The sequence below is a fragment of the Hemitrygon akajei genome, chromosome 13 (assembly GCF_048418815.1).
Source record: "Hemitrygon akajei chromosome 13, sHemAka1.3, whole genome shotgun sequence".
NCBI lineage: Eukaryota > Metazoa > Chordata > Chondrichthyes > Myliobatiformes > Dasyatidae > Hemitrygon > Hemitrygon akajei.
Window position 1 is genome coordinate 108,854,877 of NC_133136.1, and position 14,816 is coordinate 108,869,692.

At 42.2% G+C, this 14,816-nt stretch overlaps 1 protein-coding gene across 17 annotated transcripts in view; it reads right to left on the reverse strand.

The window, feature by feature from the left end:
* LOC140738120 (mitogen-activated protein kinase 10) overlaps positions 1-14,816 on the reverse strand; it is a 272,553-nt gene that overhangs the window by 18,432 nt on the left and 239,305 nt on the right. For all 17 annotated transcript variants that reach the window (XM_073065258.1, XM_073065257.1, XM_073065255.1 and 14 more), the window contains one exon: positions 159-222. In XM_073065258.1, coding sequence (XP_072921359.1) covers positions 159-222 — 64 coding nt within the window. The remainder of the gene's footprint in view (positions 1-158; positions 223-14,816) is intronic.

The window sequence follows — 14,816 nt, forward strand, 5'->3', positions numbered from 1 at the left end:
ACTCAAAACGGGTTAAGAAACCACCCATTTTCAATTGTGTTAAAATCTACCCATTTCCATAATTTGATCAACATAGCAATTATATTCAGCATACACAGAAACTGCCTCATCAAACTTACATGGTCAAATTTGCCATCAGAGTACTCGTTTCACATTACCTTTCCATTCATCTATACTGTGCTCTCTCTCATCAAGCTGTTTATCGTAGATCTGGGGAGGAGGCTACAAAGAAAAAGGCACAAATGTAAACCGTATGTCTTGCAAGACTACATTATTACCCTCCACCCCTTTCCATTCCCCATGATGGAATTTAGAATTACATAGTCTCTTAAATCATATCTTATCATTTATTCCTCCTGTACCACAGATAGATTAGACAGCAGTTTATACGGCTGATCTGCAAATGATGTGAAAGAGTTTCAATAGAGCTGATATAGCCGATGTAAGTTCAAAAAGCAACGTATGACCAAAAATAGGTCATTTTAGTGATGGCTTTTCTGTTAACAGTGTTAATTTTAAATTTGTCAGTGTTTCTGAGTCAAAATAGCAGAGATGCAGATGATGATCTTCTCATGAGACCTAAAGTTTATAAATTAGGTGTCAAGTGGAGTGCAGTCAACCAGTAATCTGTGAGCAAATTCAACCCAAATTAACACAGAGGAGCCAGACTTGTGATAGATTGGTGATATGTTAAATAGTAATTTCCACATAGACAGAAGGTGAAAGAACTTTTGATGGTGTTTTTGAACCCCAATTCCACTGTCTGCATAGCCAGAAACTCCTTCCATATGTTTACTTTATTTTCTTATAACACATTATATTCACAATACTGAGATGACCAGATAAATTGAATTATTTATTTGCTGAACATTGCTAGAGTTATACTAAAGAGAGTACAGTTAATATTGATATGAGCAAGTTATTTCAAAATGGATTGATACTTATGCCATAACTGGCTTTGAATTCATGAAGAGTGATTTTGTAAATAAGGACTACTGTCAGAGAAGCAGAATCTGCATTGTCACGGGGACCCACACAATATACAGAAAGTGGTTCAGAAATTGAATACTGTAATAACAAGACAATGTTTGGTTCCTCAAAATATAAATGTTTATAGATATATTTGTTCAACACTGGGACATGATTGTGGGGCATTCTTGGCCAAAGACACAGAAGCCAACTCAAGACAGCTGAGACAAAACTACAAGCCAGGACACACTGTTGAGATCAGGATAAGGGAGGTGCAAAATATACTAAGTAGCTGAAAGGAGGGAAATACTAGATGAAAACACAAAATGCTGGCAGATCTCAGCAGGCCAGACAGCATCTACGGGAGGAGGTAGAGACGATGTTTCGGGCTGAAACCCTTCATCAGGAGGGTTTTGGCCCAAAACGTCGTAACTACCTCCTCCCATAGATGCTGTCTGGCCTGCTGAGTTCTGCCAGCATTTTGTGTTTTTATTTATTTCCAGCATCTGCAGATTCACTCGTGTTGCCTTTGAAATACTAGATGAAATGTTGGGGCATTTGACACCCTGGATATGTTAAGAATTATAAAGTCAAACTGCATGAAAAAAGGTCTTCAGCTCAACTCGTTCACGCTGACCAAGTTACCTTGCTCAGATAGTCCCATTTGCCTGCATTTGGTCTGCATCTTTCTGAACCTTTCCTATTTACGGACCTTCCCAAGGGACTTTTAAACACTGTAATTGTACCTGCTTCTACCATTTCCTCTGACAGCGTGTTCCATATATCCACCATTCCCTGTGTGAAAAGCACACTGCTGAGATCCCTCTAAATCTTTCCCTTTTCACCTTAAATATATGCCCTTTAAATTTGGACTCTCCTATCTTGGGAAAAGGACTGTGACCATCCACCTTATCTTTGCCCCTCATGATTTATAAATCTCTGTAAGTTCACTCTGTGGAAAAGGGCGCCAGCCTACTCAGCCTCACCTTATAACTCCCACCAACATCTGTGTGAATCTTCTCTGTGCCATCTCTAGCTTAATTGCGCCCTTCCATTAGTATGACCACCAGAACTTCACATAATACCACAAGTGCAGCCTTAGCAACTTCTTGTACAGCTGTAACATGACATTTCAGCTCTGCTACTCAAGGTCATGGCTGATGAAGGCAAAGCATACCATCCAGCTCCTCCACCAGCCTGTCACTACTTTCAGGGAAGTTCACACTTACACCTCCCTTTCTTCTGCAGCAGTCTCTTGAGCCCCATCATTTACTGTAAAAGAACTAAAGAAGGGAATTAGGAAAGCCAGGAGGGGCCATGAAAAGTCATTGGCAAGTAGTATTAAGGTGAATCCCAAGGCATTCTATACATCATCAAGAGCAAGAGGATAACTAGGGAGAGGGTGGCTCCACTCAAGGATAAAGGGGGGAACATTTGCTTGGATGCAAAGGATGTCAGTGAGGTACCTAACGAGTACTTTGCTTCAGTATTTACCAAGGAAAATGATATGGAGGACATGGAGATTAATAAATAAATAGGCATCAGTTAGTCTCGTGAGACCATGGATTTGCGCCTTGGAAGGTTTCCAGGGCGCAGGCCTGGGCAGGGTTGTATGGGAGACCGGCAGTTGCCCAAGCTGCAAGCCTTCCCCTCTCCACACCACCGATATTGTCCAAGGGAAGGGCACTAGGACCCAAGCAGCTTGGCACCAGTGTCATCGCAGAGCAATGTGGTGTTAAGTGCCTTGCTCAAGGACACAACACGCTGTGTCAGCTGAGGCTCAAACCAGTGACCTTCAGATCACTAGACCGATGCCTTATCCATTAGGCCACGCGCCAACGTGGAGATTAATGCTGAGTGTATAAATATGTTAGGGCATATAGAGGTCAAGGAGGAGGAGGTGTTGGGCCTCCTAATGAATATTAAGGTGGATAAGTCCCCAAGACTTGATGGGCATTACCCCAGATTATTGAAGAAGGTAAGAGACAAGATTGTTGGGGCTTTGACCAATATCTTTGTGTCCTCTTTAGCCACAGGCGAGTTCCCAGAGGACTGGCGAGTAGCTAATGTTGTGCCTATATTTAAGAAGTGACAAGGGAAAATCCTGGGAACTACAGACTGGTGAGTCTCACGTCAGTTGTGGGGAAAATGTTAGAGAAAATACTTAGGGATAGGATATATGAGCATTTGGAAACCCATGGCCTAGTTAGGAACAGGCAGCACGACTTTGTGTGAGGCAGGTTGTGTCTTACCACCTTGATTGAGTATTTTGACAAGGTCATGAGAGTTGTTGATGAGGGTAGGGCAATGGATGTTGTTTACATGGATTTTAGTAAGGAGTTTAACAAAGTCCCTCATGGGATGCTAACCCAGAAGATTAAGATGGATGGGGTCTGTGGCGAATTGGTTGTTTGGATCCAGAACTAGCTTCTGCATAGAACATAGAGGGTAGAGGTTGAAGGGACTTGTTTAAGCTGGAGGTCTCTAATTAGTGATGTTCGCAGGGATCTGTGCTGAGACCTCTGCTGTTCGTGATATATATATAAATGACCTGGATGAAAATGGGTTAGTAAGCTTGTGGATGGTGGCGTTGTGGATAGTGTAGAAGGCAGGCAAAGAATACAGCACAATATAGATAATGGGCAGAAATGGCAAATGGAGTTGATCCCAGAAAACTGTGAGGTATTGCATCTTGGTAGGGCAACTGCTAGACGACAGTACACTGTCAAGGGCAAGATCCTTTAACAGCGTTGCTGAACAGAGAGATCTAGGGATCCAAGTTCATAGCTCCTCGGAAGTGGCTACGCATGTCGATAAGGTGGTTAAGGCAGGTTATGGAATGCTTTTTTTTATTAATCAAGGAATTGAGTTCAAAAGTCAAGAGGTCATGTTGCAAATTTATAAAACTCTGATACGGCCAAATCTGGAGTACTGCATACAGTTCTGGTTGCCCCACTATAGGAGGATGTTGAGGCTTTGGAGAGGGTGCAGAAGAGGTTTACTGGGATGTTGTCTGGTTTAGAGTGCACGTGCTATCATGAGAGGCTGGATAAACTTGGGTTGTTTTCTCTAGAATGGCAAAGGCTGAGGGGCAATCTGATAGAAGTTTATAAGGTTATGAGAGGCATAGATAGAGTCGACAGGGAGTACCTGTTTCCCAGCGATGAAATATCTTAATTCCAGAGGGCGTGCATGAAAGGTGAGAGGGGGGTAGGTTCAAAGGAGATGTAAGGAGTATGTTTTTTCACTCAGAGTGGTGGATGCCCAGAACGCGCTGCCTAGTATGGTGATAGAGGCAAATACATTGGAGGCTTTTAAGAGACGTTTAGATAAGTACGTGGACGTAAGGAAGATAGAAGGATATAGACATTGTAAAGGTAGGTGAAATTAGTGTTTGGGTGTTTTGATTTTGCTTTTTAGCTGGTTTGGCACAACATTGTGGGCTGAATGGCCTGTTCCTGTGCTGTACTCTTCTATGTTCTACGTAAAAGTCCTGACCAGGTTTAACTTCACAAAATGTATAACTTTGCATTTTTCTGATTCTATCTGCTACACCTTTGCCTACTTAAATATATTCGGTATTACTGAACTAGGTAGTAGAGCTGGATATGGTTTTGCACGATTGAAGAAGCAATAGAATCCAACCCATGACGGGTTTGAGACAAGCACACCAGACATGACCACTGTCACATTTGAATGGGGTATCAATCATCTGTCACTACTGTATCTTAAGAATATAAAGTATTTTTGAGTTGCAGGGAGATTCTTCCATTTGAATTCATCCCAATTTTTGTTTCTACTAAATGAGAACCTTTTCCACCAATGCTCTACACCAGGGGTGTCAAACTCATTTTAGGTCACGGGCCGGATTGAGCAAAATGCAGCTTCATGCGGGCCGGATCAATCGGACTCGTGTGAACGCAGCTTTCGTTGCCTCCGTTTTTTCAGCCTGCTCTCATGTGTCTCAGTCTCTGCTATAACTACAAAGTGTTTCACTTTACAAATTCCGTTTCTTATGAAGAAGACTGCCGAGCAAGACTGCCGAATAAACACTAAAAACCCTGAAAACCTGGTACCTGAATAAACTCAGCATTAGCCATATCATACGCCATAGGCGCTTCGATTACTGGGGCCAGCTTTAATAGTAATTAGATATTATCTCGCGGGCCAAAGATAATTCCACCGCGGGCCGGATTTGGCCCGCGGGCCTTGAGTTTGACATATATGCTCTACACTCTTATTGGCTTTTCGACCAGAAAAAACACACCTTGCATCACTGTATAAGTATGACCACCCTTTTCTTATGTTCCCTCACTTTAATTCCCCATCCCATTCTACCTCTAACCTGTCTACTCTCGGCTTCCAACACAGTTACAGTGAAGTTTTCAACATAATCTTCAGGTCTCATTTATGCACTTGCTAGCCTTCCACTCTCAGCAACTTCAGATTATAACTTCAGCCCTATTTTTTTTAAAGTGAGGACATTTTAAGAAAGTAATTTTAGAAACATGAGAGCAAGAAGCCAATTTAATCCCAAATCCGTCTATTTAATACACTTAGTGACTCAGCCTCCAGTTCTCTGGTGGCTTATGTTTTTTTTGCAGACACTTCTTTTAAGACTATGTAATATAGTTACATTCGTAACTGTACTTTGGCAAATCAGTTAACCAAGCTGTGCTCCTTCACCCTACATACAAACAGAAGCTGAACCAGGAGGATTCAGTAAAGAAGGCAATTCAGTGAAGATTTGAGAAAATAGATGAGCTAAGTCGGTAGACTGGTTTCTGTTTAAAGACTCAGCAGCCAACTTTGATGAGTATTCAGCCACCGCCATGGATTTTATCAGCAAGTAGTTTCAGGGCTGTGTACCAAAAAAGACAAGCCGGGTGTTCCCAAACCCAAAATCAGTGATCCACTCCCGACTGAAAATCTAGGTCAGTGGTATTCAGAGATTAGCTGGCAGGGGTACTTGGAGGGACTTTTAACCTCTCCCTACTTTTGTAAGACCCTTCATCTCGGTACCTTTAAAAATCAAGGTGACATCCCTTAATGACTATTGCCTAGTGTCTCTCACATCTACCACCCTGAAATGCTTGGAGCACGTATCATCTCCAATCCAACCTTCTAGACAATCTCAACCCATTCAATTCACCTCTTGCTGAAATAGATCTCCCTACACTTATCTCTTGAGCAGCTGGATAATTTAAGACACCTACATTAAAATATTGTAAAATGACTATAGTTCAACCTTCAATAACATAATTCCAAGAAAATTCATATCCAAATCCCTAAACCTGGGTGCTTTGCAACTGGATCCTTGAGTTCCTGATCAACAGAATGCAATCAGTAAGGATAGACAGAAACATCTCTTCCACGATTATTCTCAACACTGGTGGGGGAGTTGACTGGCCTCCGTCGTGAGGACTAGGCCTCAAGGCGCAATGTCGCCTATTTACAGTCGCCAGAGGAGAGATGTCGGAGCCGCTGTGCTCCACTGGGCTGGTGTGGCATGGCCTCCAAGCTGAAGTCGATGCTGCCCCTGTGTGTTCGTTTGACAGAAGACAAGCTGTATTGTGCTCGACAGGTTTCTGCGGCATTCATGGATTTAGGGTCTGGGTTCTGGACTATTTTTTTTCCATCACTGTATTTTACTGATATCTTATATGTGCTTGCTATGCTGTGTGCACTTTGTGCTGTGTGTGACTGTTGGTATTATGTTTTTGCACCTTGGCCCCAGAGTAACGATGTCTTGTTTGGCTTTATTCATGTATGGTTGAATAATTAAACTTGAATCGAATTGAATAAGGTGGTATCTTCAATCCCCTAACTTACTTCCTATGCACTCAGGACTCTGTGGTCAGGTTCTGTTCTAACTCCATCTACAAGTTTGTAGATGATACCACCATAGTGAGTTCAAATATCTCAAATAATGATGAGTCAAAGGACAGGAAGGAGATACAGAGCCAAGTTAAATGTCATAATAACAACCTTTCCCTCAAAGTTTGCAAAACAGAAAAGCTGGTCATTGATTTCAGGAAGGGAGGCAGTATACATTTTCAAAGTAATTTATCATCAGTATGTATACCGTATGTTACCATTATCTTGAGATTCATTTTCTTGCAAGCATTTACAGGAAAAAATTTAAAAAAACAATAGAATGTATGAAAACTAAACATAAACAAAGACTGTCAAACAATCAATGTGCAAAAGAAGACAAACTATGCAAAAAAGAATTTTGAGAAAATGAGTTGTAAATCTGAAAACACAAGTTTTACAGAGTCCTTGAAAATGAGTCTGTAGGTGGTAAAATCAATTCAGAGTTGTGGTGAGTGAAGTTATCCTGAACCTGGTGATTATGACCTACGGCTTTTGCACCTCTTCCTTGATGATAGTAGAGAAGAGAGCATGGCCTGGATGGTAGGTGTCTTTGATGATGGATACAGCATTCTTTTGGCAGCTTTCCATGTAAATGTATTCAATGATGAGGAGGGCTTTGCCTGTGATGGACTGAGTTATATCCTTTCTATAGTCTTTTCCATTCCTAGGCAGTGGTTTTTCGATACTAGACTGTGATACAACTAGTAACGATACTCTCTACTGCGCATCTATAGAAGTTTGTCAAATTGAGGATCCAGTCACAGAGAGAGATATCAAGGTCCAGGTCTGGAGCTTAGTAATGGGTTTTGAGGGGATGATGGTTTCAATTCTGAGCTGTAGTCAATGAAGAGCATCCTGAAGTATGTATGCATCTTTACTATCAGGATGGTCTAGAGCTGAGCGAAGAGTCAAAATTAATGCATCTGATGTTGAGCTGTTGTGATGGTAAGCAAATTGGAGAGTATCCAGATCACTCATTAGGCAGGGGTTGATATGTTTCATCACCGACTTCTCAAAGCATTCATCACAATGGATGTAAGCGCCACTGGATGATAGTCATTGAAGAAGGTTACCACGTTCCTCTTGGGCCTGATTGGGTATGATTGAAGCCTGCTTGAAAAAGATGGGCAAGAGTTTCAGGATGACCATAAATACCCCAGCCAGTTGATTAACCATCTGGGCCAGCTGCTTTCTGTGGATTCACCTCCTAAATGATGCTCTCACACTGGCCTCAAAAGCTGAGATCACAGTGTCGTCAGGAACTGTGGGGGTTCTGAAAGTTCCTGTTTACATCAACAGCTCTGTCAAGATAGTTGAGAGCTTCAAGTTCCTGAGAGTGAAATCACTAACAGCCTGTCCAAGTCTAACCACACTGATGCCACTGTCTAGAGAGCTCACCAGCACCCGTACTTCCTCAGATGGCTACAGAAATTTGGCACGTCCCTTTGACTTTCACCGAATTTTATTGATGCACTATAGAAAACATCCTATCTGGGTGCATCATGGCAACTGCTCTGCCTGTGACTGCAAGAAACTGCAGAGAGTTGTGGACACAGCACAGCATATTACGGAAACCAGCTTTCCCTCCATGTTCTTTGTTTATAATTCTCCCTGCCTCAGTAAAGCAGCTGTATCATCTGCTCTGGCCCATCAAAGTCCATCCACTGTAGCTAGGGCTGTGCTGATTTGCAATTTCCACATGCACGAGACCTAGTACAGGGAAGAAACCCACAATTAATCTCTGAAGAAAGAAGAGCCATTGCTGCAGCTTGCAGTAATAGCAATTTCCATTTACGTCCAGATGAATGCATCACACCAGCCACATTGGCAGTGCTTAGCGTTTCAGCCTTCTCTACTCAATTTGTCCATTTAATTGAGTGAATACCATCATGCTTTACTTCAAATTTAGTTCTGGCAAATGCACCCATGCACTGATATAGGAAAGTCATGCCATTGTCACAATTCAGCGGGGAAGGAAAAAGTGTTGGATGTTCCTTGCGTTAACGTGAGAGCCCACTAGGTGTGGAGCGAAGCAGTACAGTGCCCTTGGTGAAGGTGGGTTGTGGGTGTTATTACAGCAGCAGGCTCTTGTTGATTTGACCTCAGGTCTGTAGGGACCATTCCTTTTGTAATTCGTAGAAGGATATACCTGCTTGTTAGTTAATGAACGGTGAAATTAAACCATCTTTCATGCCAACTGATGTTTAATCTTCTTTATGCATGAAGACAGAAGGTTTGGCAAACTGCAATCATCTTTCCTAACTAGCCACTCACCAACTCCTGTTTTCTCCATATGCAATAGCTTTGGTGAATTTAATATACAATGAGCAGCCTGAACATAGGTCAAGAGCTTCTGTAATCTAGATAACTTTAATTTGAAGAAAATTCTCTCTTTGCTCCTGTTGTAAAGGTACTAATGCATCTGGAAAGGAAACTGAAAAACAAGCAGTTGTCCTGTGTGAGCCTTGTTGGTGCATGTGGATATTCCAGGTCTGGGCAACACATTAAAGACCAGTCCCCTTGCCTGGCTTCAGCATCAGCACGATTCGTTGCATATATCATAGAAAGCAATTAAAGCTGGCAGAGTTTTGGGGCACTTGTACCAATCAGTGTGTTCTACTAACAACTCCAGCTGAGCCTGTCTAACTCAGCACATGGCAAACATAACTACTCAACTACTCTAACCTTTCCATCAGAACAACTCCATTATTAAAACTGATGTACATGCTTTAATTATGTCCAAAATTGTCAATTGTTTTAAATTCTGTAACTCTTTCAAGACCAACAGAAAAACAAAAGACACCCTCTGCCAGTTTATAAGCAATGATATATTAGGAAAAGGATGGACGGAGGACCAGCTGATTAAAATCTCAGTTTGCAAACCACCATGCAGTATATATAGAGAGGAGCTGAAATTCAGTGGGACACTTCATAAATTTGTATGCCAATGTTAACCTTCTCAGTTTGTCCCAACTTTAGTGTACGTGTTCCCTGGACAGGGATCAAGCAATTTTCTCAAACTTTCTCACTACAAGGTTATTCCTTATCATTAACTCCTTTTTCTGATTGAATGGAACAAACCTGCAGAATGAGTGAGAAGCTCTCATACCTCCTACATTACCACTATGTCACTATGTTTGAAAGCCAAGCTCTTGCTCATTAATTTCACATACATGAGAAAATTGGCGCAAAAACATCATAAAACACAAATTCTCAACCAACCTGCCCTCATCATGTAACACTCTCCTTGAAAATAAAGGACCATGATGAAACTTTAGCAATCATGGACCACATTTCATACGATAGGGACCACCCCTCTGCAACAACAGACATCATTGAGGAAGTTTGCTACTGTCTCAAGCACAAAAAACACAGCCTATGGCATCTGAAGGAAAAAGAGATTTTGAAGATCAAGACCTGAGTCCTGGTATAGAACTCCTGGTCTAATGTGCAGCCATGATACCTACTCTTCCCCCTCCCCTATTCACTGTAGATACTGATGGTAATAGTCAGGAATACCCAATGCTATATCCATAAAACTTCCCAACTCTACTGACTGTGGTGAACTACATATACCTGTCTGGACACGCCCCCCCCCCCCCCCCCGCTGACTGCTCCTGTGGCTCCTCCCACTGACCCTGGCTCCTCTCACGGACCCCGGTATAAAGGCGATTGGGGACACCGCCCCGGCCTCAGTCTCCAGGATGCAGTGTGGTGGTCAATTGCTGCTTGTTCTTTCTTCCAGCCAATAAAAGCCTATATCTCGCCTCACATCTCCAAGAGTTATTGATGGTGCGTCACTGACAAAATAAGCAAATTAACTTCAGTGTTCTCTCCCAGACCAACATGTCAGAACTGAGGCTCTAACTACACTCAATCGCCTCTGATGTATGCATGACACTAGAATCACAACTCAGCACTTGAGTCCAGGTTTAGACATGCCAAGAAAATACCCTTCTTCTCACCCTTCTTTTCAAAGCTCAAAGTAAATTTATTATCAAAGTATATGTCACCATATACAACTCTTAAGATTCATTTTCGTACAGGCGCACTCAATAAATCCCTAATAGAATAATAACCTGAATAGAATCATTGAAAAACTGAATTTGGGTGTTCAACCAGTGTGTAAAAGACAACAAACCATGCAAATACAAGAAAGAAATATTAATAATAAATAGATAAGCAATAAATATTGAGAATTTGAGATGAAGCGTCTTTGGAAGTGACTCCAAAGGTTGTGGGAACATTTCAATGATGGAGCAAGTGAAGGTGAGTGAAGTTATCCCCACTGGTTCAAGAATCTGATGCTTGAGGGATAATAACTGTACCTGAACCCCATGGTGTGAGTTTTATACTTTTTTTCCTGCAGCAGCAGGAAGAGAGCATGACCTGGATGGTGGGGGTCCTTGATGATGGATGCTGTGATAACACTCTGTGTAGATAAGGTGGGGAGGGCTTTACCCATGATGGACTGGGCTGTATCCACTACTTTTTGTAGGATTTTCCATTCAAGGGCATTGGTGTTTCCATAGCAGGCTGTAATGCAGCCAGTCAATATACTCTCCACCACACATCTGAAGAAGTTTGTCAAAGTTTTAGATGTCATGCTGAATCTTCACAAGTTCATAAGGAAGTAGAGGTGATGCGGTGCTTTCTTTGTAACTGCAGTTACATGCTGGGCCCAGGACATGTCATCCGAAATGTTAACACTGAGCAGTTTTAAGTTAATGACCCTCTTCACTTCTGATACTCTGATGAGGACTAGCTCATTGATCTCCAGTGTCCTCCTCCTGAAGTCAATAATCAGCTCCTGATGAAGGGTCTCCGCCCAAAACTTCGACTGCACTTCTCCCTATAGATGCTGCCTGGCCTGCTGCGTTCCACCAGCATTTTGTGTGTGTTGCTTCAATAATCAGCTCTTTGGTCTTGATGACATTAAGTAAGAGGTTGTCGTTATGGTATCATTCAGCCAAATTTTCAATCTCCCTGCTATATGCTGATTCAGCACCGCCAACCAATGAGAGTGGTGTTGTCAGTAAACTTAAATATGACATTGGAGTTGTGCTTAGCCACTCAGTCATAAGTGTAAAGTGAGTAGAGCAGGGGACTAAGCACACAGCCTTGTGGTGCACCGATGCTGACAGAGATTGTGGAGATGTTGTTACCAATCCAACCGATCTAAAGGGAATAAGAAAGTCGAGGATCCAATTGCACAAGGAGGTAATGAGGCCAAGGTCTTGAAGCTTATTGATTAATTTTGAACAGATGATAGTAAGATAGGGCAGGAGAGCCATGGTGGCGTTCTGTGGGCTACATAGAATAAATCTAAATATACAGTACTGTACAAAAGTCTTAGACACACACACACACACACACACACACACACACACACACACACACACACACACACACACACACACACACACACACACACACACACACACACACACACACACACACACACACACACACACACACACACACACACACACGCGTTTCCCCCGCTATCCGAAGGTAGAGCGTTCCTATGAAACCATTTGTAAGCCAAAATGTCGTAAAGCGAAGAAGCAATTACCATTAATTTATATGGGAAAAATTTTTGAGCGTTCCCAGACCCAAAAAATAACCTACCAAATCAAACCAATTAACACATAAAACCTAAAATAACATGAACGTATAGTAAAAACAGGAATGATATGATAAATATACAGCCTATATAAAGTAGAAATATTGTATGTATGCTGTAGTTTCACTTATCAAAATTGAGAAGACAGCGAGCCAAAATCGACTTGGAGAAAAAAAAAATTGGCACGTACATGCATGTGCACGTACACGTATACGTACATACATGCGTACGCATGTACACGCATGCGCACACAACTGCCCGCATGAGGCTTCATGGTCATGGTAATCTTTCTCAGGGTAAACACACATATAAAGCAGGTGTCTTTTTTTTGTAAAAGCGAAAATCCTCTTTGGTTAGCGAAAACAGGTACTAATTTAGGTCTTTCGTAACAGCGAGCTGTCGTAAAGTGAACGTTCGAAAAACGGGGGCCACCTGGTGTATATATATATATAGATATGGGTCTTTATTGTGGACTGAGAGTAGGAAGGGGGCAGGGAGAGGGAAATCATGGTTGGGAAAAAAGGAAAGGGGAGGGAAGCATGTGGGAAGCACCAGAGAAATATTTTGTAATGATCAATAAACTCCAGCACCCAGAGCGTGTCCTTTTCTCACTGTTACCATCAGGTAGGAGATACAGAAGCCTGAAGGCACACACTCAGTGATTCAAGAAAGCTTCTTCCCCTCTGCCATCCCATTCCTAAAGGGACATTGAAGCTTTGGACACTAGCTCAATTTTTTAAATATACAGCATTTCTGTTTTTGCACATTTTTAAAATCTATTCAATGTACATAATTAATTTACTTATTAACTTATTATTATGTTTATTTTATTTATTACTATTTTTTCTCTCTCTGCTAGATTATGTATTGCATTGAACTCCTATTACTAAATTAACAAATTTCGCATCACATGCCGGTGATAATAAACCCGGTTCTGATTCTGAAACAAATTGTTTTGAATCAGATGACCTTGCCTGGAGTCTCAGGGCTGGGTGTGTCTGCACCCGTGCCAACCCAGCCCCCGGCACTCCCTCTCTGCCACCCGTCACACATCCCTCCTGTGCTACTCCCACAACCCTGGCATTCCCTCTCTGCCAGTTGTCACACCGCGCCCCCCCCCCCCCCGCCGTGCACCCCAGCCTCAGCTTTGCTGCTGCCAGAATTACAAACTCACTCTCCACTTCACGTTGACAAATACTGTGTAAAAGACTTAGGTACACTAGCTGTATACATGGGCCCCAAGACTTTTGCACAGTACTGTATCTCTTTATTAAACACAAAATAATTGATTGCATAATTATTCACCCCTTCAAGTCAGTATTTAGTAGATGCAGCTTTTGCTGCAATTACAGCCTTGAGTCTGTGTGGATAGGTCTCTGTGAGGATCAGTTTGGCACATTTGCACACTGCAATTCTTCCTTATGCTTCTTTACAAAACTGCTCAAGCTCTCAGATTGCATGGGGATTGTGAGTGAACAGCCCTTTTCAAGTCCAGCCACAAATTCTCAATTGGATTGAGGTCTGGACTCTGACTTGGCCACTCCAGGACATTAACTTTGTTGTTTTTAAGCCATTCCTGTGTAGCTTTGGCTTTATGCTTGGGGTCATTGTCTTGCTGGAAAACAAATCTTCTCCCAAGTTGCAGTTCTCTTGCAGACTGCATTAGTTTTTCCTCCAGGATTTCCCTGTGTTTTGCTGCATTCATTTTACCCTCTACCTTCACAAGCCTTCCAGGGCCTGTTGCAGTGAAGCAACCCCACAGCACGATGCAACCACCACCACGCTTCACAGTAGGGTTGGTGTATTTTTGATGATGTTTGGTGTTTGGCTTAGACCAAACATAGCGTTTGGTCTGATGGCCAAGGAGCTCAATTTTTGTTTCATCAGACCATAACAACTTCTTCCAGCTGACTTCAGTCTCCCACTTGCCTTCTGGCAAACTCTAGCTGAGATTTCACAAGATTTTTTTAAACAGTGATTTTCTCTCCCATAAAGCCATGACTGGTGAAGCACCCGGGCAACAGTTGTATGTGCAGTCTCTCCCATCTCAGCCACTGAAGCTTGTAACTCCTCCAGTTAGGTCTCTTTGTGGCCTCCCTCACTAGTCCCCTTTTTGACTGGTCATTCAGTTTTTCAGGATGGTCATATACATATTATTTTCATTTCTTGATGATTGACTTAACTATACTCCAGTGGCTTGTAATTTTTCTTGAATCCATCTCCAGACGTGCTTTTCAACAACCTTTTCGCAGAGTTGCTTGGAGTGCTCTTTTGTTTTCATTGTGTCGTTTTTACCAGGATACTGACTCACCAGCAGTTGGACCACCTTCTTCTTGTGTTGTTT